The sequence below is a fragment of the Rousettus aegyptiacus genome, unplaced genomic scaffold (genome assembly GCF_014176215.1).
Source record: "Rousettus aegyptiacus isolate mRouAeg1 unplaced genomic scaffold, mRouAeg1.p scaffold_m13_p_17, whole genome shotgun sequence".
Classification (NCBI taxonomy): domain Eukaryota; kingdom Metazoa; phylum Chordata; class Mammalia; order Chiroptera; family Pteropodidae; genus Rousettus; species Rousettus aegyptiacus.
This window is the reverse complement of record NW_023416292.1, coordinates 39,850,320-39,873,479: the sequence shown is the minus strand read 5'-3', so window position 1 is coordinate 39,873,479 and position 23,160 is coordinate 39,850,320. Positions and strand designations below refer to the sequence as shown.

Genomic DNA, 23,160 nt, shown 5'->3' with positions numbered 1-23,160 from the left:
CCTTATTTTGGACTACTTTTTTCTTCATAATATCCTGCAAATGTCAAAATGTCTTTTTAAATCATTTAACTGTGCAATGCTGAGCTACACTTCTTGCAACGGCACTAGGTTCCAAAAGAAAATCTTATGTATTGCTTATTAATATTGGAATGTTAATTTAGGACATGAATTTTAAAATCACCACACATTAAAGGGATAGTTCCAAGGTGTTATGTTTTGGGGGGCGGGGGGGGGTGGGAAATGTCTATGCTCTAGTCAACTGGCAGAAAAATACATTTTCTTATTTGTTTCCTATACAAAACTCTGATCACTGTAAATTGCAAGATCATTCCCAAGTTAAATAAGCAATTTATAAACAGATCTAACACATTTTGGTTTAGAGTGATGGTATTCGCCTCTTTTTTCTTTCTTTCTCATGTATTCATTATTTGCCCCTATCTACCACAAGTTTATGAAATGTCCTCTCCAAATCTCTTCTCACAATGTAAACAGATGTTTTGCAAGCCTCTTGGAAGGGAAGGGACCTGGATATTTTCATTTCCTCAGTTCTTTAGTGTTTCTCATGTTGCTAATAAAGAATGGAGTTGAATTCATTTGGGGCCAGACAGCATAGGGGGTCGGTCTTATGGGCTGGCTTCCAAGGAAATCCCTCTTAGGGCTGACTGTAGGCAGATACGAGAACATGGGTAAGAAGTGTGTGTTGATGCTCAGGGGCTCCATTCAGTTTCCTTCTAAGCTCTGACAAGAGGCAAAGGGAATTTTTTTTTTTAAGAATTAGAGTCTTAGGCTCCTAAGAGTGAACCTGGGAACAGCATTCCCATACTGTCTGCTCAGCCCTTTCCTTCTTGTACGCTTGCAAAAGATTCTGAAAACTCAGGATAAACTGTTCCAGCATTTAAACTTCAAAAATGGCCCTGAAGATGGTATTGGGAAGCTTATAGTCATCAACTTGAGGAGAAATGGGCACAGTCTCCATGATCATCTGCCATATTCACAGCGTCAGATCGGAGTGAGAGCTCATGGGCTTCTGGGTCCTCCGAGTGGCAATGTGAATGGAAGGTGCATCCCTTCAACAAACACGGAGACTGAGGCAACTTGGCATCGTGCACCAAGCAGTGAGATGGGACTGAGAAGAGCCAGGTTTAAGACTCAATTCTCTGTCCATGTGATCTTATTCAACTAAACTTCTCTGAACCTCAGTTTTCTGATCAACACTGTGAAGATGAAGACAAATCCCTTACAACTCTCACAGGGTTGCTGTGAGGCTAACAGGCAGTAATCTTAAGGCACTTTGAAAAATGAGGTAAAAGTTATACAAATATGAAGTATTATTAATAATTGAAATAAATGTCCTGAATCATTGTCTCAGTAATTATCTGTTGGTGTGATAGCACCCGACAGCTCAGAAAGCATGAACATGGTTATGTGTAGCACTTCACAGGCACTTGGGGCAGACAGAGCATCAGACCCGTAATATGTAAAAATGGGCAGCACTTCTAGATCCAAAGAGTTAAAATCTGTTAAGAAAGTAAAGTCCATGCTGGAGAGAGTAAGCAATGGAGCAACTCAAGCAAGGTAGTTTTTAAGAAGGCCAGAGATGGCGATTAGCAGAGAATAAGAGAAGGTTCTCCCAAACAGACGCACCGGAATACAAAGGAGCATCTTTGCCCATATGAAATGATAACGTTTTGATCACATTCTTAAAAAACTGGGGTAGTCAAAGAATAAATGACCAAATTCTGAACTCTGTTAAATAAATTTACAAAATGAAAAGAAGATATAATTACATAGTGTCAGTCTTCTTCTTATTGTTATATGTAACAATCAGTGCCAGATTAAAAATTCAGTAAGTCACTTGTATCAGGTACATGTACTTTATTAAATAGACATTTTTACTTTTAATGGTAACATTTTTCTCAAAAATGCAGAAAGTCACAATAAATCCATGGTGATGTAGGCTTTTAACCAATGATATTGTTTGTAGTTTGCTTTCCAGAAAATTTCTAATTTATGTCAGCTTGGTAAAATACATTTTATAATCTAATTGCAGACAGTGATAAATACATGGCCCATTCTGAACCACAAGTTGAACTATGTGAACTCACTGATACCTTGCAGTTCTTCATTCTGAGATAGGGCTTTAGCCCACGGCTTCATTTGTACATTCCCAGTGCTTATATAGTGTTTGTAGTAGTCACTCAATAAACATTTTGTGAATTGACTGAATTAGGAAACTACGACAGACATTGGTAATTGACAACTCATCATTCATGCTTTCCTTTTTCTTATGAACAGGATCCTGATTTATTTGAGGCAGCAATATATTCATTTTCTTTTTTCAATGAGATGTACGTTGAAGTCACTACCTGGAACTTCTCAGAAAGCTCTTTAAGAGGAGATAAACTTTGTCCCCTTACCCTTCACTTTTTCCTCATTTTCCTGCCTGAAATACAGACATATTTAGCAGCGGAGCAGCTATCTTAGGATCACAAGGGTTAACCACATGCTAAGGATGACAGAACTGGAAACTAGAGTCAGTCTTGGTCTTGACATTTAACCTCAAGTAGCTGATTCAGCCTTTACCAGCATGTCCTTGGACCTTGCATTAGTTGTGCCACTGTAAAACACTTCTGTTACATGGAGACAAATGTAGTCATAGACATAGATTTTTTAAATCTATCTAAAGTAGTGATTCTCAAGTGAAGAGGAATTGACATTGTAGACTATATGGAAGTGGTTTGTAACTTTCCCAGCCCCATTCTGATAGTTTTCCAAAAAAAGAATTGCTCTTCCTCTCACCTGGGTGAGAATCACTATCATAATGAGCCACTGTTACTACTGAGGAAGTCACTTCCCTTAGGTCGCTCAAGGAAAAAAATGTAAAACTTCTGCTCCAGGGAGGCCCATGGAAAACTGACTACTTGGAAGCTGTGAAAGAGTTGGAGTTTTTACATACTCAGTAGTTATTAAACAGGCTGAAAGAAGTATGCCTGAAGCATCTGAGTCCAACCAGAGAAACATCAGAAGATGCTTAGAATTTTCATATGGACAATCAGGGGATCGACAAAGTTAGGCTAGAAAGAATGAGCAACGCTATCCAAAAGAATAGAACCTTAACATTAAATGGCACCTTGGTGGCTATCCAGTTGCATATATTATATAAGGCAATATTTGGCCTTGATCACATTGTTAGGAGATGTCATCCAACCTTGCTTGACAACTTTCAAAGACTAGGAGTTGATAAATTCACAAGACGACCCATTCCATTGTTGAAAAGATTTAAGAACTGGAAAGTCCTTTACAATGAACTTAATATGGTTGTATCTAATATTGCTACATGTCATTTATAAAGCATTTTATATATTTATCACTTCTGACTTGATATAAAAATTATCCAAATCATTTGAAATGGCACTAATTATCCCTATTCGAGCATGTGTAAACAAATGCAGAGAAGTTACTTATACTTGTGCAGGTTTTACAATTCCTAGGTGGAGTAACTGGATTTGAACTCATGGCTATTGAGCTCAAAGTCAAGCTCTATTTCAAATTGTTAGCATTTATTAATTCAGTATTGATTTACCAAGCCCCTCTCATTACTGGTCACTATGTTAAGTGCTGAAGCTCTAATAGTGACCAAGACACATTCCTGGCCTTCCTGAAGCTAATAACTAGTAATTGCTTACCAATGGGTCCTACTTTTAGCCTTTCGTATAACACAGAGCAAGTACTGTCCTTCCTCTGCATGTTAGTCATTCAGTTATCACATGGCTTTACAGGTGTCTCTTATCCAAACAAAACATCCTGTTTCTTCAACAGTTCCTACAAGTCAGGGATTTTGCCTCTGGACATCTTCTATTTTATCAGTCTCCCTATAAGGAATGGCACCCCAAATCAGACACTGTTGCTCCCAATATGGTCATGGCCTCAGGCGATTGGCAGGTTGAATGCGATGAATGTACCTTGAGCTTATTGCATATATTTTGATTTCTCATGGCAAGGTTGTCTCATGTTCACTTTATGGATCACTGAAGCTACCAAAGTGTCATATGGATGATAATCAAGACAACTCTCTTCCATACTGTACTCACTTTTTTGATGTTGTACATCTAAGAGCTAGACTTTAATGCATTTCCATGAAATTTCTCTTTATCATCTGGATCATTATTACATCCCTTGAGCTCTTCCTTATCTTGAGTCTGTCATCTCTAAGGTTATCCATATTTCCCAATCTTATGTTATGAATAAATTAAATAATCATATCTTCTATGTTACTGACAAAAAAAATATGTTGAACTGAATGATTTCAAAGACAAAACCCAGTAACACTCTATTCAGGCAGATTAGTCCCAATCCGTTAACCTACACTTGCAACTCTACTAATTCATTCATTCCATAGATTTTATTCAATGCTTTATTCTGGGATAGATGCCAAGATGAAAAAATAAAACCACCAGAGTTTGTAAGTTAGGAACAGTAGACATGTTGACATCCAGTGTGCAATACTGTAGAGAGGCCACAGAAAAGAGTACAATTAATTCAAATTGGGAGAAGCAGGTCAAACCTCAAATGGTATCCAACTCAAAAACATATTGATGGACTTTATCAAATATTTTGCTGAAACTACTATAAACTAATTCATTAAATCTGGCATTTCCCCCAATGTCCTGAACTTGAACTCATATCCAAACCGAGAACTGAAATTACTTACCATGAGTGGGCTTTTGTGATCCCATTTTAGATCCTACTGGTCTCTTGTCTTTGTACCTCAGAGAAATGCATTAAAACATCATGATTCCCTTTGATCTCTTACGAAGTTAAACAGGCAACATAATGGTTCTGATCATCTTCTCCCATAACACCAACATCGTAAAGGACATCTAGGTTACTTGTTTACCAGCTAATTTTGCCTGAAGCCACTTTTCTGATCATGGGATATTTAATAGGTGAAGTTACACTTACATATTATCCCAGCCCTAGAATAGCCTCTTTCACTTCTTTTTTCCTCCTTATCCTTCAGTGGGAGCCTCATTAGTATCCAAGAGGAGGTCCAGAAGCTTCTCTGGCCGTGGAGAGACAGGTGTAGATTCCAAACCTCAGTTGTGGCCTTCATTACACAGCACAGCACTGCTCACGTGCACATCCCCATTAGTCTATGAGGGGTGAGATTTTCTTGTAGACTTCAGCATTTTCTCATGCAGTATTTGCATATTATTACCAGCATTTCAGAAGTTTCTTTTCCAATTTTTAGTTTATAATATTGATTATCGCAATTTTTTGGTATCCATTAAGTGTAAAACCATGCATTAGATATTAGGAAGGCAGAAGTAGATAAGATTATGAACAAGATCTAGTTCTAGCCATGAAGGGAACTGATGATCCAATAGGGAAGGTAGACCTGCATGTGTGTAACACGAGGAAGTGGCTATTCCGGTTTCTTTTTGATGGGTAAGCATTTTTCACAGACTTGAGCTATGTACATGTAAGGCTAACCAGCCATTTTAAAACAGCTTTAAAAATGTCATTTCACTGGGACGGGGGGAGAGCATAGAATTTGTTTTTATCCCCTCCCATATGACAAAAACAAATTATCTTTCATGTTTTAACTATGTTTATGGTAAAATCTCATAGTCCGCTTCAGATGAATTCCATATATTTGCATTTAAGCCTGCAAAAGACGTCCAATTAGTCAGCAATTGAATCAGAGTTGCTAACTTTTCTTAAGTAAAAGAGAAAAATGATTTCTCTTGTTTTGGTAGCATTTCTTTACTTTCTACTAAAGAAAATTATTTCAGAAAGTTGATGTTGTCAAAGGAACTATTTTTACAAATAAAAAGCATAAAACTAAGAAGTTATGCTGTCTCTTATTTTAAAAATAACTCACCAAAAGATAAGACCCTTTCCTATTTCTTGTGAGAGAAACTTAATCTCTGTTTTGGAATTAAAAATATTCTTCTTCATGAAGAAAAATCAGTTCACATGGTGTAGTGGTTATTTAGCTACTTTAAAAATTAGAGTATAGTTAATTTACTTTCTCTCTTTCTTCCTCTCTCTTTCTCTCTCCCTCTCTCTTCTCTTGTCATGGATTCAGACATTCTCCTTCTGCAGTGAGCATTACTTTATATCCTTCTTGCAAAAATATCTTTGTGGAATAAAAATCAGGAAAAGCCTTTATAACCTTAGAAGTGTTTCGTTTTTCTGGAGCAGAGAGAGTAGCCTCAGGACTGAGCCCGGAAAGGGTTAATAATGGATTTGGCCAGGCGTCAGTTAAACTTTTTTTCTGGCTTTGCTCCGGGTTTCCCCTTGAAGGGATTTCCCTCCGCCTCTGCAACAAGACCCTTTAAAAAGAGCAGACTTTCTATTTCGCTCCTCACTGGCTTTAGGAACTAAAGACTTTTTCCCAGGCACTGTCAGTTGAGAAAGAAAGAAGGGTTTTGGAGCCATTATTTTCTCATCACAGCAGCAACTTAAAATGCCTGGGAAGATGGTCGTGATCTTGGGAGCCTTAAATGTACTTTGGATGGTGTTTGTGGTTTGTAAGTTCTCCTTGATCTGTTTCAAATGCTTGCATTCCATTTTAGCCTTGATTTTGGCTTCAGTCAATTTTGCTACGGTGGTGAAGAAAGGCACTAGGATTTTTAAACAATGAGAAACTTAACTTTTAATGTGCTATTGAGTATTGCTATGTACCATTATATTGTCATAGTTGGAGCTGCAAATTGATGTTTTCTGTATATATTTTTTCCAATGTCAAAAGAGTAATCAAATTCTGTTTCTAGTAAGGTCTATCTCTCTAGTTTCTTGTACTTGATAATGAGATCTAACTTAGAAAATAACAAAACAAGTCTGATAAATGGGCATCAGATAAGAACTGGGAGTTCCCTAAGCGAAGATCACTTCAGCACCTTCTTTGGCAGTGACTCCAATGCGTTTTGGTTGCCCACAGTTACTTCAAAGCAGTTTAGTAAAGGGATTGGTCAGATCGTATTTTGGACATGATACTAGAACAGAGAAGAGCAGATTACTAAACGAACCAGTGTAAGTTAGCTTTTCTCTTTTTGCCTTCACAGCTCAAGCTTTTAAAATTGAGATCTTCCCTAAATCCAAAATTATTGCTCAGATTGGTGCCTCCGTTTCACTGACTTGCAGCACAGTGGGCTGTGAGTCCCCATCTTTCTCTTGGAGAACCCAGATAGACAGTCCGCTGAGTGCGAAGGTGAGAAGTGAGGGGAACACATCCACGCTGACCATGGATCCTGTTGGTTTCGAGAATGAGCACTCTTACCTGTGTACAGCGACTTGCGGATCTGGGAAACAAGAAAAAGAAATCAAAGTGCAAATCTACTGTGAGTACTTCAGAGAATCTTGGATTTTCTCTCACGTTTGCTCTAAATAAGTTTGTTTGTTTTTTTTTAATAATATTTTTAAAAGAAAAAATTGGATATATCTAGATTCCTGGCTAGAGAATATAATGTACCAAGAAAGTTAGAGACAGATGAGTCTACCACTACCAGACCAGGAACCCAAATCTTGGCTTCTCTTTCTATCTCTGCCACAGGCTTGATGACTGTAGGTAAAACTCATCTGCACCAGGGTTTGATTTTCTTAGCTGTAAAATGAAGATCTATAAGGCTTCTTAAATTTTATTTTCCTCGAAGTTTTATTTGCTTGTATCTTTATCTATTTACTTGGCCATGCATCTAAATTTTGTATGACTGCCATCCTTTGGGGGTTTTCCATTTATTTATTCGTTTGCAGTTTGGTACTTAGAATCAGTTTAAGCGGGCGGCATATAATTTAGTAATAGGTTTCCATACAGAAGTTTCCCCCTTAGATATGAGAAAAATGTCTGCATACAGTTCACTCATTTGATTTTAGTGTAGATAAATTTAAGAGATCCTTCTGGTTGTTGTTGTTGTGGTGGTGGTGGTGGTGGTGGGTGTCATCAAGCCCTGATGCTCAACCGCTCAACCTCAGAGGTATTTGATTAACCTTGTGACTATGGATAAATACCACCATTTTACTAAAATACATCCCAATCTACTCTCAATCCAGCAAATAAAGTTAGCAAGAGGAGTAAAAAAACTAACCTGAAATAATAAATCATCTGCCTTTGCTTACTGTTGACTGCTCTATCAAAACAAACCACAAACAAAAAACTGCAATTTCTTACAGTCATCTCCTCATGAAGACGTCATTTGAATATCTTGTAATTGTGTCGTTTCCCTTCAGCTGTAGTGGAATTCAGCTTTGCCCAATAACTCTAACTGATTCTTCAACAAACGCCATGTGTACCTAATGCTTTCTGAGGAAGTGCGCCTGGCTGGCTGCTTTCAATTACGCCAGTCCTCCGCGCATATTTTAAGTCTGCGCAGCCTCCTGTGCTCCTCGAAGACCTCCTTATATGAATACAGGGGAAACTAGCAACTTCTTATGTTACCTGACAGCAAATTGTGGAGATTCCAAGCACATTTCTTATAGAATATGAGGGACAGAAATAATTGGTGGAAAAATGAAAAAGACTTTTTTCCCCCATAACAAAACATTTCCGGTTCCTTTGTTTTTGCTCACAAGTACAAAATAGTTGGAGATTTTAAAAAGAGAAATGAAGACCCTTCTGGCTTTAATTAGCTTGCCTGAAGTTTTTCTTTAAGTTTGTCTGTCTCTCACGTTTAGCAGTCCTGTCTGCATTCTACATTTGATTGTAATTAGAGTTGGAAACTTTGTGTTCTTGTTACACAGTCTCAGATCCAGTCAGGGTGTTACCATCGTGAAAGTTTGTAATGAAAAGACAGCCCTTTCAGATGCCGTGGCGGCTGACCGAAAGAGTGTGTTCCCATGGCTCTGAAAGGCTCAAGTAGGGTACTGGTTAGACATGAGTTAGGTATTTCAGGAGGCAAATCTGCCTTCCAGAATTTAAAGATTGCACAAATGTTCATTTCTGGTGAATCAGTTCCTGTCAGAGGCACCATTTGCAGAAGCCAATTCTTAAATGTTGCCTTTTTAAAAATTTTTTATTTCTTAGCATTTCTTGCCCAATATTCTTTGTAATGACATATTGAGCTTCCGATTCCTTATCTGTAAAATGAAAATATATTGGCCCTGACTAAAAAAAGAGACTGTGATTTAACATAACATTAATCTGCAGTAGAAAACAGAAATATAGAATAATAGAAATCGTGAGTTTAAATCCCAGATTTACCATTTATTAGTTGAGTTACTTTGGGTAAGTTATAGAGATCTGCTAAGTCTATGTTTATGTGTATGTAAAATGTGGTCTGTACCTCTAAGGGTTATTGTGAGGATAAAATAAAATCATTTATGTTAAATGAATGGCACAATGATGGGCACATATAAGTATTTAATAAACATTAATTTCTTCTCCCTTCTTTTACTCCAATAACATGCAACCCTCAGTACATGCAGGATAAGAACAGAAGAACTCACTAAAAGGTGATTAACTGTAATTTGTAAACCAACCTGAACCATAAAAAGCTACCTAAACAATAAATCTTGACTGTATTAACAAAAACATTAGATTCGGTTTGCATTGCATTAAATTGGTGAGGGGCCTTTCACAACACGAGCAAAAAGCCCACTCATATATGTTTGTTTGACCTTTTCAGCCTTCCCTAAGGACCCAGAGATTTACCTGAGTGGCCCTCTGGAGGTTGGAAAGCTGGTCACGGTCACGTGTTTGGTTCCCGATGTTTACCCATTTGACAGGTTGGAGATGGATTTGTTGAAGGACAACCAAAATTTGAAAAGTCAGTACTTTCTGGAGCCTACAGAGAAGAAGTCCCTGGAAACCAAGAGTCTGGAAGTAACCTTCACTCCTACCAATGAAGATACTGGAAAAGATCTTGTCTGCCGAGCTAAATTACTCGTTGATGAAATTGATGTTGAGTATGAAAAAAGGGAGACCACCGAAAAACTGCAAGTTTACAGTAAGTGCTTGTGCAATGTGGTCAAGTCTTTATGGGAATTTTGTCTTGGATGTATACAGCAGTACACCTAGCAGCCAAAGTCAAGAAGAAATTTGTTTTACTGTATTTTTATTCACTGAGAACATAATATTTCTAATAGCATTATTCAATGAAAAGAGTACTGCATTTGGGTTAAGTAGACTCAAGCTTAAGTTCTGGCTCCATTAACCATGTGAACTTGGGTCACTTAATTTCTCTATTTCTCAGTCTATCAAAGGGAAATAATAGACTCTTACAATATGCCCTGAAATATCAAGGCATAGAGATTTTACAGGGTGAGCACTTATTCCATGTGTATGTGTGTGTGCGCACATGTATACAAGTGCATGGTGTGGGAGGTTGGGGATGAGGTTCGATTACCTTGTAGTCCCAGAACTGTGTAGGAGTGGACTCACTGTGCTCTGTTCTAGACAAAAATGCTGTGTTCTGCTCTGGACATCACAGTGATAAGGAGTACTGCCAACTGCAGTATGTTTAGCTGAAAAAATAAGATTGAAAAATTTACCAGTGTTTTTAAAAGAATAGACAACATAGGAGATATTTTTTCTACAGAATACAAAACTTGGAAAAGAGAGCTATAATTTTTTGAAAAACAATCATGTGGAAAGGAATTTAATTTATTCTGTAACAGCGGAGGACTGAACTATGACCAATTTGTAAAAGTTAGTTACCAAAAGGTAGATTTCAGCTCAATGAGGGAAATGTTCTAATAATTGGAGCCGTCCAAAAATCAAATGGACTGTGTTGTAAGGCAATGGATTGATAGCCTCACACCATATTTGTTGAAGCCAACTTAGGCGAATACTTGGCAAGGATGCTGAGATGAGATTCCTATCTTATTCAGAAAATTCTTAATTTCTGATTACCTATGGCCATCTGAAAACACCAAACATCAAAAAAGTAACTTAACCAAATTATTCAGCAATTGAATTGACTAATTTTTATGACTTTGCTATTCTTTATACTAATTCGACAGAGCAAGTTTGTCAGATTTGTGGAAGCACATAAATACAGTCTGAGAAACACATTATCCCTGTTGGATCAAGATGATTCTTAGCAATTACTAATATTGTGCCCTGCCTTTTCAGTTGCACCCAGGGACACAGTGATCTTTGTGAATCCCTCCACAAGGCTGCAAGAAGGTGATTCTGTGACTATGACATGTTCCAGTGAAGGTCTACCAGCTCCGCAGATTCTCTGGAGCAAGAAATTAGATAACAGCAATCTACAGCTCCTTTCTGAGAATGCAACTCTCACTTTAATTGCTATGAGGATGGAAGATTCTGGAATTTATGTGTGTGAAGGAGTTAATATAATTGGGAGAAACAGAAAAGAAATGGAATTAATTGTTCAAGGTAAGTAGAATGGGAAAAAATAATGATACAGATGCTGTTATTGGGATTTGAGCAATATTGAAAGGGCATCGATGCCAAAATTGCTTCCTTAAGTTTCATTAATGACCTGTCTGATTATTATGTAATTTAGCACGATTATATATTTATCTTACACATACTTGTGATATTTGAGTGCCTGTTACATAATAGGTGCTCAGAAAATATAAGCTGAAAAAATTGTAAACACAGGCAACACAAATTTTTAAAATGTGAAAACATGGGGTTTGAACTTGGTTAAAAAAACAAAATTCAAACTCACCATCAGTAGATGAACTCAGTTGGATGTTAGATTAGCATTTCAGGAGACTAGGAAAAATATTACACTAGTCAAAGCATGTAAAGCTAATCATCCATCCTGGAAAACTCCATCCCATAATAAGCTGTATCCCATTTCAGTGAGAAGGAAATGCGTTCTGGGAAATGCCTTCTTGTTTTGCACTTTGCAATCACAGGATACTAAAAACCTTTGGTACTGAAGAGGGCACTGAACTTTCAAAAGACCTTTCAGTTACCTAATAGTTACTCCCACAAGAGCCACAAATTAACATCGTAACATACATAGCCAATGTAAAAAAAATGATGTGAGAACTGTTCGCAAGCAGGAAGTGGTTCTGTTTTTAAAGTTCCCCGTTCTCACACTAACATATAAGGAATCTGGAAACTCTGGGCATCGCTCTGAATGATCTGTCTCTTTCAGAATCTAATAACATATCTGTTTATTGAGGTAATTTGAACAAAGCCTACTTTAGAAGATACTACAATGTCACAATTAGACAAACCAAACTGAAAAAAGACCCAGCACAGATGAGACCCCAGCATGACACAGTATATTTGGCTTATGCTTGACACACTGGAAACTCTCAAATTATTTGTGCTGTTGTCCACTATTGCAGGGATTTGTTAAACTATATTTGAGCATAGATTAAATTATTTTTATAAAAAGATGCCACTGTCTTGACAAATTTTTATCCCCATTCATTCTGTTAAATGAATGAATCAACAGACTATTGTGAGTTGATTCTTCTATTATATTTTTTATTTTTCAATTGCAGTTGACATGCAATATTATATCAGTTTCAGGTATACAACACAGTGATCAGACATCTGTGTAACTTATGAAGTGACCACCCAAATAAATCCAGTACCCATCTGACATCATACATAGTTATTACCACACTACTGGTGCTATTCTCCATGCTATACTCTACATCCTCATGACTATATTGTAACTACAAATTTGTACCTTTTAATTCCCTCCCCACTTCACCCATCCCCTTAATCACCCTCCCCACCCCCAGTTCTGCAACCATCAACATGTTCTCTGTATCTATAAGCTTGTTTCTGTTTGTTTGATTATTCTGTTTTTTGGATTTCACATATAAATGCAATCATATGGCATTTGTCTCTGTCTGACTTACTCTGCTCAACATATTACCTTCTGGGTCCATCTATGTTGTTGCAGATGGTAAGATTTTATTCACTGTTATGGCTGATTAATATTCCACTGTATATGTACCATCTCTTTATCCAATCACCCATTGATGGACAGACACCCAGGTAGCCTCTATATCTTGGCTATTGTAAATAGTGCTGCAGCGAACACATGAATGTACATATCCCTTTGATGTAGTGTGAGTTCATCCTTAAAAAGTACCTCATTCCCTATGGTCTCAAGGTGGAATGGAATAATGTTTTCTTGGCACAGGTGTTAACTTAAAGGAAATCAGATTTTAAAAGACTATAAATTGGAATGTGGTGAAAGAAGAAAATAATCTTACCTTCTTTTTGTCTTGCTCTTTTTTCCCTCAGAAAAATCATTTACTGTTGAGATCTCCCCTGGCCCCCAGGTTGTTGCTCAGGTTGGTGACTCAGTCATGTTGACATGTAGTGCCACAGGCTGCGAGTCTCCATCTTTCTCTTGGAGAACACAGATAGACAGTCCTCTGAACGGGAAGGTGAGCAGTGAGGGGACCACATCCACGCTGACCCTGAGCCCTGTGAGTTTGGAGAATGAACATTCGTACCTGTGCACTGCGACCTGTGGGCATAAGAAACTGGAAAAGGGAATTAAAGTGGACCTCTACTGTAAGTAGTTTTCAAAATTGTTTACTTTTTTTTTACTCCCCCCCTTCCATTGGAAGAAACATAATACAAATCCGTGGTATACAATGAGATCCATGTTTTTAGAAAGGGAATTTAGCATTGTGAATTGCTCCTAAATCTTCAAACCAGACTTTTTAATGTAGCTTAATTGGCCAAAATCCTAAAGTATGTATTACATAAGCACACAGCAGCCACAGTTCTTAGTTTGTGTCTTGTCAGGACTCTCGTCATGCACTTGAACGCACTACATGCTCTCTGTTTCCCATCCCCTCTCTGTGTAGATGGGGCGTTTGAAGGTAGTAGTGGGCAAGGAGTGTGGGAGGGGTCAGTTTCCATTTGGATAACCGGGTAGGGATGACTGTTGCTAAACTATTCCATTTGGAGTTGTGCCCTGAGCCTACCGTTTTGAAGGCATGTTTAGAAAGCTAATTGACAGGATGTGAAGAATGAGGCAATGGGAAGCAGGAGAAAGCCAAAACTGGAGACAGCCTGTAAGAGTGATCACAAGGGATGGTGTGTGGCAGCAGCTCAGGTGAAGAGCAGAACCAGAGATAACCCTAGATCTCAATATTGATTAAACTACATATATACAGTACACATTTTCCTGCTATTCTTGTCACCTTAATAAAATCCTTTACAACCTTGAATCTCTATGAACTCTACATTGCTGGAGTTTCTCAGTTTATTATGAATAAGGGACCAAATATGCAAAGTAACCACAAAGTTATTTTTTGAGAAGGTTACTCTGCCTTGTCTTATTCAGCAAGATTCAAGAGAACATATTGTAGAGATTTTCTACCAGAAAACCTGCTCGAACTTCTGTTACCCGTCAGGATTTGTTCCGAACGAGTTAGAATATATCTGTAAAGGGATTTGAATCTCTCAAAAAAAGGGTAAATTTTATTGTGGTATCATATTACCCAAAGTCCAGGGTTTGCTGATGTAGGCAGATTTCCAACAGAAAAGAGAACCAGAGGTGAAGTCTTATTGCAATATAAAAATATTTGAGAATGGATGACTCTAACATTTTACTTAAGGAAAAAATTTTTTACCATTGCTCTTGCTCTCGATAGCTATTTCAGTCTCATTGTTATCGATTTGCATAAAGTGCACTATAAATATTATTTAGAATCTAAAACTTTTATAGTTTTTTTCTTAACTACAAGTGATATCTGAAAAATATTAAAAATTTCTACCTAAACTTGGCCATTGGAAATTAAAATATTGAAATTGAGAACTGTCTTGTGGGTCTTATTTGATACCAAGAGGCTGAATGGTTCTGTGAAACCAAGGCTGGACTCTGAGCTCAAAGAAATATGGATTCTGATCTCAACTCAGTGACTTACTAGATACGATGCCTGAAGAAAGGCTCTTAGCTTCTATGAGTTTTGTAACTTTTCCTAGCTTTCAAATAAGTTCTCTGTAAGTTTTCCTTAGTTGTAAAATAAGTTAAATAATATCCATTTTTATGAGGCTGTTTTGAAGACTGAGATAAGGAATATTATTAAGAGACTAGTAAATATTCAATGCATTATGGCAAATATTTAAAACATTTAAAATATATAGTTACTAGATAAGAGGGTGGCAGCCCATGTGTCCTTTGAAAAGATAAGTCCATGGCTGTCGGCAGGACTAAGAAGAAAAAAATAAGAAATATATTTATTACTTGATTACTTCATGTACTACTTTTTGTTTCCAGCATTATTTATATTTTATATCATAAATATTTTACATTTTAAAATAAATGACATAAAATGCTTAATGTTGTTATATCTATATTGGTGATTATCCAATCCCAGGTAAGTTAAAACTGTCATTTTGAGACTTTGGCATTTAATAGAGATTAATTCCATTTTTTCATTGAATGTCACATAGAAACATCATTTCCCCTTGATATTTGCAGCCTTCCCTAGAGATCCAGAAATTGAGACGAGTGGTGTACTAGTGGATGGAAACCCCGTCACTATAAGCTGCAAGGTTCCTCATGTGTATCCGTTAGACCGGCTGGAGATTGAATTACTTAAGGGGGAGAGTGTTATGAAGAGTAAACATTTTTTTGAGGACGAACATAAAAAATCCCTAGAGACCAAGAGTTTGGAAATAACCTTCGTCCCCACCACTGAAGATACTGGAAAAGTGCTTGTTTGTCAAGCCAAGTTAAATATTGATGAAATGGAATTTGAACCCAAACAGAGGCAGAGCACACAGACAATTTATGTTAATGGTAAGTGCATGTGTGATGTAGCCACAATTTCTTTTTCATGTTTGCCAGGCAATAGTTAACATGAGGTTAATAGTTAAAACACTTGTTAAAAAAAAAAAAAGAAAAAGAAAACTGAAAATAAAAATAAATGTCAAAATAATGATTATTATAAAAAATCACCCTGACACTGAAAACACCATTTATTAGCCTATAATTCTGAGTTGGAAGCTTTGGAAGTGGTCGCAAAGACAGTTCGCCTGCTCAATGTGGTATCAGATAGACTCACTCATGCATTTTCAGTCAGTTGGCAAGTAAGCGCAGGATGGCGGGTCCCAGATGGCCTCACTCACATATCGGAGGCTTGTTCTGGGATGTCCGGGCCTCCCTTTCTCCATGTGCTGTCTCACCCTCAAGGAAGGTGGCCTAGGTTTAGTCACCAGAGCTCAGTGTTTCAAGAAGATAATAATGAAAGCAACCTCTTAAGGCTTCGGCTTAAGAGTGTCACTTCTTCCCTGTTCTATTGGCCACAAGACCAGCTTAGATTCAAGGGGTGGAAAGTAGACTCCACCTTTTCATAGGAGATTCAAATAATTTGTGGTCATGTTTCATGTACCATAAATGTCAATATATTCGATCATTGATGGCAAGAGAGTTTCTTTGGTGGCAAGAGAGTTTCTATAGAATTTATTTCCATTAGAAAATACCCATTATGTATCTATGTTCTACTTTCTATCATTCTGTATCTGCTAAAGTAAATGGTGGTTATCAAGGTTTATAAACTATTTTAATCCATAGAATTCATAGACCAGTTTTACAACATTATTAAAACTCTGTGGAACTCAGGGCATAACGGGTCAAGCTAACAAGTGTCCCTACCTTTTCAGTTGCCCCTAGGAATACGACCATCTTGGTTAGCCCTTCCGTCATCGTCAAGGAAGGTAGTTCTGTGAATATCACATGTTCTAGCAATGGCCTTCCAGCTCCGAAAATCCTGTTGAGTAGGCAGCTAAATAATGGAGATTTGCAGCCTCTTTCTGAGAATACAACTCTCACCTTAATTTCTACAACAATGGAAGATTCTGGTATTTATGTGTGTGAAGGGATTAACCAGGCTGGAGTAAGCAGAAAAGAAGTTGAATTAGTTATCCAAGGTGAGCAGAGTGTGATTAATGACTTATTACTGCTAGTTATTATTTTGGTTGTGTTACTGGTTTTGAATAAAGTCCTCTTTAAAAACAAACTTTTCACTAAAAATTATATTGAAGAGCTAATTATATTTCTTATGCATGGAAAGCACCTGAAATAGTACTTTCTCATGAACCATTCCAAGTCAATTATCCTAAAATTCTTTTAACCTCAGGTAGAATGCTAGCTCTAGGAACTCCACCAGGAGTTTCAGTGGCACTTCCGAGGCAATGATTGTTGTGTTGAATAAGGATAGAAAGAGGTTTATATGTATTCGAAGATTACTTAGGATTAAAACCACCACATCTGGCTGTATTAGACTCTCAGCGGTAATATTACAAGGTGCCTGCTAGTATTTACTTGGAAGCATAAGAAGGCACTTAAACCTTTTGTAAATTCTGAGGTTAAGAGTAGCAGTGACTGCATCCTCTGACACATCAGCTTGATGGCACAGAACCATTAGAGTGGATTAAGTTATCAGATCCAGACCCTCTTTCCAGCATGGAGAGCCAAGACTGAAAACAAAACAAGGTTGAAGCCATAGGCAGTTTTGGGCAAGATCATAAAGTGACCAATTTAGGTTTTCTCTTATACTTTCCTTTTTGGTGTTCAATGCCCTTTCTTCGTGGGGATTTTCATTTTTTCTCTCACTCCTTAGTATTATTTCCACTAAGGTATTAGTGACTTTCTTGTTACCTCATCTCAGTGATAATTTATTTGTATTTTAAAGGAAGCACCTTGAAAGGGCAATGTACAATCTTAAAGAAAGCCCTTAGGATCGATGTCATAGTATTGTCACTCTGCTTGAGGAAAGGATCTCAAGTCAAGTTAGAAAAACTTAAAGGGAATCCCACTCACAAGATGGTGATAGTGTACCTCCTTCCATGGGTTGTGTATTAATAGAAATGTTGTATGTCAAGTACTTAGTTTGGTGCCTAGAATTTAGTAAATTGTACATGTAGTTGTTATGGTGGGTTAAGAAAGCCACCTCTGCACAGCTTAATTTCTTGATCTTGATCGTTTATATTTCACTTAATCAGAGTGCCTTTTAAATTCTCTTCACAGTTGCTCCGAAAGACATAAAACTTACAGCTTTTCCTTCAGAGAGTGTCAAGGAAGGAGAGACGGTCATTATCTCCTGTACATGTAGAAATGTTCCAAAAACTTGGATAATCCTGAAGAAAAAAGCAGAGACAGGAGATACAGTGCTCAAGTCTACAGATGGTGCATATACCATCCACAAGGTCCAGTTAGAGGATGCAGGAGTGTACGAATGTGAATCTAAAAATGATGTTGGCTTGCAATTAAGAAGCATAAAACTTGATGTTAAAGGTTAGTTAGTTTTTTGGTTTTGTTTCTGTTTTTCATTATCTTAAATAATAGGTTAGAAGTTTGGTGGACTGTAAAGAATTTCTGAGATTAGATGAATGAGTTGGGAACATGAAACTGAATTTCATGTTGATTGTGGTTATTTCTTAATGTTTCCTAAAATAATGTTGCGCAGATGCTCTATCCTGTGGAATTTAACCAGGAAGTTGTCATTAATCATTGGTGAGTGTAGGGTTCCTATTTGTTTTTTCAAAGTTGACAAGTCATCATTGGCCTCTGAGGTCTTTTATATCCTAAGTGTTTAAACATATTTTCAAAACCATTCCCTGAGGCTTATGAGGAAACTAAAGAAATAGGATTGGCACATGTAAAAAGGAGGGTTCCATCCAGACCCTTTTTCTTCCTACCACAAGAGAATGCTTTTTTCCAAATATAGAGTAACTGTATGTTTTCTGGATTGACTCTTTTCAGGCTAATAATCAAGAGTTGCCATCTCAGTGCACAACATCAAAGAATCTCTAGATTGCTTCCTTAGAAATTCAAGCCCCTTTTCCCTTCTACCTTGATATGACAGAGAAAGAGAGGGAGAGGGAAATGGTCTCACCAGAGAAACTTCAGGGACCCCTCAATCTTCTAACCACCCCTCTTGTGAATGCACAGTAAGACCTATTGCTCTTATTGGTGTAAGAAGAATATGTCAGCCTTTTCTAACTGGTCTCCCACTCTATGGGTGCTAACAAGCTTCCATTGTGGATTAGAAGCCATCCCTGGAGTGAAGCTACCACAAACAAATGCAACTCTCTTCTGGTACTTCACTATCAGAGTTAGCAACCTCTTGTCCATGTAACGAGAATTTGAACCTAGGTCAGAAAAGGGGGGAAATTCTACTCATCTGGCCAAATTTTTCAAAATTGCAAGACTTACTATATGTTTTCTGTCTGCACAGTACCTCCTCTAAACACGACAATATCAATACGCCCTTCTAGAAATGTTAAAGAATGAGAAAATATCACGATTACATGTAAAACTTTCAGTCATCCTCCTGCAGTGATTATCCTGAATAGAGTAGATATGGCCAATGAAGTTACTATGTGTTCAAAGAATGGGACGTTTACCTTGTATCATGTCACTCAAAATGATACGGAGGTGTATGTAATCAGTGCTCCCAATGAGATTGGGGATGATTCTGGATGGATTAAGATCTTAGTTACAAGTAGGTTGAAATTCATTCATTCTTATTTCCTTTAACCCTTGATGCATCCAGGCCACCCTTAATTAAGCCTAGTCCCAGGAAATCAGACTCATGACATTTTTGTAATTTTGTTTGTAGTTAATGATTCTCTAAAAATATATCGAAGCTTCTTTACTTCTTAATTCTCTTGCTCTCACATTGTCTTTTCTAATTTCTTTATTAAATTAGATATATTTGTCATTTTTCACTTACTACTTAAAAGAACAAGCAAACTATGTTAAGTACTTAGCTAGAAATTCAGGCCCCAAATTAAATGTCATTTAAAATGACTCCAAAAAAATGGAGACAAGAATCTGATATTTTTCCTGGGATTTTAAACTACTTTTCCTTTGTATTTAGCTGAGTTTTAAACCGATTTTTGTTTTTATTTCTGTTGGCTTGAATGTATCCCAATGATAGAACTAGTGGGATGTCTTCGGGATTTTTGGTGTTTACACAGCTAATAGAAAATTGCATTTGAAGGTAGTTTTGTAACCAACTCAGCAGCAATTTGTGTTTTACTGCAAATGCCTGAGGGGAAAACTGAAAGCAAAAGATAATATTTATTAAATTGTAAAGAAATCAATAGGAGCAGAAATACCATTGTCTAACATGTCAACACTAATGTCTAATTATGATAATGGGCATCTCATTAAAACATTACTCATTTACTTTGACTAGTTCTGCTCTAGCGAGGGAAAGTAGAAAAACAAGGCAATTATCATTATGTTTAGGATGAAGTGTTTTTAACTTTAATAATTTGAAAAAATTGACTTCCCATCGTCTACTCTGTGTTTTCTACTTGGTTGACCGCCAGTGATTAAAAACCTCTAGAGCAGGGGTCCTCAACCCCCGGGTCGTGGACTGGTACCAGTTCCTGGCCTGTTAGGAACCAGGCTGCACAGCTGGAAGTGAGCGAGTGAAACTTCATCTGTATTTGCAGCTGCTCCCCAGCACTAGTATCACTGTCTCAGCTCCATCTCAGATCATCAGGTATTAGATTCACATAGGAGCATCAGTCTCTGATGACTGAAAGGTTGGGGACTGCTGCTCTAGAGGGAATGTCGTGATCACCAAAGCCAGATCACTCATTTATTCCAGGACTAAGACAACATATGCCTCCTAAAGAAACTTGACACTTGTGTGGTCATATGATGCTGCATAAACATAAGTACAAATAGAGATGAGTCTCCAGTAAATGTCATGCTATTTTCTTCAGATGTTATTGTAAGGTTAAGATGTTAAATAATATTTCAGCTGTCAGAGGATTCTTAGTAAATTAGTACTAATTTTAGTTTTTATATACTATTACCTTCTGTAATCAATTTACAACTAAATGACAAAATGATAGAAAGTGGAAAGAAAAAAATGTATTGCTATTCAAAAAATATATATTGAGTGTCAACTAACTACTCGAAGCAGTGAGCTAGGTACTTGCTACTCAGTGGTGGACCAAAGAGAAAACAGGTGCAAGCCCTCATGTAACTTACAGTCTTCAGGAGGAAACGAAATTTAACAGGTCTTCATATAAATAGATGTTTAATTATAAACTGTGAAAGTATCGTGGGTTATAAAACTATATTAGGGTTCCGAATTTAGGCTGGGGGAGATGCAAGTCAGAGAATGCCTCTTTGAGTAAATAATATTAACACTAAACTATGATACTATCCAAAGAACCTCAGTTTATCAAGAGATGATATAAATGCTGAAGAGGAGTAGCATATATTAAGATACCCTACTTCAGCAATACAAAAATATAGATTTTTCTATATATCTCTGAAAAAGCCACTGGCAATTATTTCTTTTACTATCTTATATATATCGTTTGACTACATGGTTATACTCCAGTTGTTACAAGGATTTTATCAGAGAACTGGTTAGTAATTTCAATTTATGGTGATCAGAATCCTAATTCTTTAGTAGATATTCATATTTCTCAAAACGAACACTCTTTTCCAATGTTTGCTCTTGTAAATGGGCCCTAAAAGTTGCACCTCTTCTTTCATTCTATAATCGAACCTGAATCTATTTGAATTCAAGTTTGTGGACGTCGATAACTGTTATCATGACCCATCATGACCATAGCAACTACTAACTGATTATTTTCATAATTCCGAAGAATATGCATTCGAAGTCCTATGGGCCCTTATCACTGTTTTGATTCACTTGTCTTTAGAGAATGAGTTGACTTTTAAAATAAAACATGTAGATATTATTATTACCGTTTCTTTTGGTACTAGACATTAATCACTCCATTTTATTATTTTCCAGGTAGAGAAAGTAACAAGGACTATTTTTCTCCTGAACTCCTCATGCTCTACTGTGCATCTTCCTTAATAATACCTGCCATCGGAATGATCATTTACTTTGCCAGAAAAGCCAACATGAAGGGGTCATACAGTCTTGTAGAAGCGCAGAAATCAAAAGTGTAGCTGATGTTTGAAATGTTTGACCAGAGACATTATTTACCAGTCTAAATCTTTAATACTGCTCATCATTCCACAAGGAGAACAACAAGCTGAGAGTCCAGACTTCTGTGAATGTAGTGAACTCTTGGAAAGAAATGGCTGTCCGTATTTCCTGCTGTGAGCAAAAGCCAAAGGAAAACTTTCCGCCTAAAATATAGGCACAACCTTAGAGATGTGATGATTGGAGGGAGTAGTTCCTTGATGTGTACATATGTAAAATAAAAGTATGCCATAGCGAGATTGCTTGAGATAACAATACTCTCTAGTCAGATCTCTAAAATAATTAAACAATATTGCCTGGACACATTGTTATAAATTCATGCAACTTTAAAAAGTTTTAATATTAATATTGACAGGCAGCTGACCTATGTTATCTTTTTATATTTAATTTCCCTTAACAAAATGTCATTCCTATAAAGTTCACTGACAACAACTTCGTGTTTGTAAAGATGCCAGGGTTTTTATTTTTATAGGCAAATGATAAACTAAGAGGACACTGGGTTGACTTTCAGGTACTAAACACTTCAACCTGTGGTATAATGGTTGACTGGATTTCTCTGAATGGTACTGACATGGTACGGAGATGTTTTATGATGTTGTTTGTTCATTGGACTCTTCTGTAGTTTTCCCAGTGTGATCTAAAAATGCAACTTCTTTTGATCTTTCTTTGTAAATGTTTAGTCTTTTTGTATAGTAAAGTGATGATTTCTGGAATGATAAGAGTTGTGTATTTATTTATTATAAACTACCTTCTTTAATCACATTGTAGCTTTTTTTGAAATCTCAAGTTCCAAGGATGAAGAGTTTAAACCTATAGAAATAATAAGTAGCACTCATAGTGTTCAGAATATTTTTGTCAGAATCATCATGGGAACTTGATAAAGATCCAGATTTCTCGGTGCCATCTTAGCCTATTGAATTGAATAGAAATATCTGGTTTTATGTCCTTGGAGGCTGCAATTTAAATAATTGAAAATATAGCATACACAAAGCAGTGAATGCAATAAATGCACAACTGTTAAAGGGCCACGAACAAATGAATGCCATGTACATACCACTAAAACCAAGAGTGAGAGCATTCCTATTCTTCAGAGCCTCTTAGATACCTCTCACTGAGTAGTAACCAGTATTTTGAATTATACATCAACCATTCTCTTGCTTTCTTTAAAGGTTTAATACCTATATAGGTGTCCCTGTGGCCCTAAGTAAAACATTATTTAGTTTTGTCAGGTTTTGAATTTTATATCAATATACTCAAATG

At 36.9% G+C, this 23,160-nt stretch overlaps 1 protein-coding gene across 3 annotated transcripts; it reads left to right on the top strand.

Annotated features, from left to right (window-relative positions):
• The first annotated feature begins 6,323 nt into the window (after positions 1–6,323).
• On the top strand, positions 6,324–22,619 carry VCAM1 (vascular cell adhesion molecule 1). 3 transcript variants are annotated; one of them, XM_016133541.2, is made up of 9 exons: positions 6,325–6,536; positions 7,071–7,346; positions 9,627–9,947; positions 11,075–11,341; positions 13,190–13,465; positions 15,387–15,707; positions 16,571–16,837; positions 17,937–18,203; positions 21,703–22,619. In XM_016133541.2, the coding sequence occupies exons 1-9, from the start codon at positions 6,473–6,475 to the stop codon at positions 21,861–21,863; spliced, it is 2,220 nt and encodes a 739-aa protein (XP_015989027.2). In that variant the 5' UTR covers positions 6,325–6,472; the 3' UTR covers positions 21,864–22,619. The 3 variants fall into 3 exon arrangements, with proteins under 3 accessions (XP_036091033.1, XP_036091034.1, XP_015989027.2); XM_036235140.1 differs by lacking the exon at positions 16,571–16,837 and having other exon boundaries at positions 6,324–6,536; XM_036235141.1 differs by lacking the exons at positions 16,571–16,837; positions 17,937–18,203 and having other exon boundaries at positions 6,324–6,536.
• The last annotated feature ends 541 nt before the right edge of the window (positions 22,620–23,160 follow it).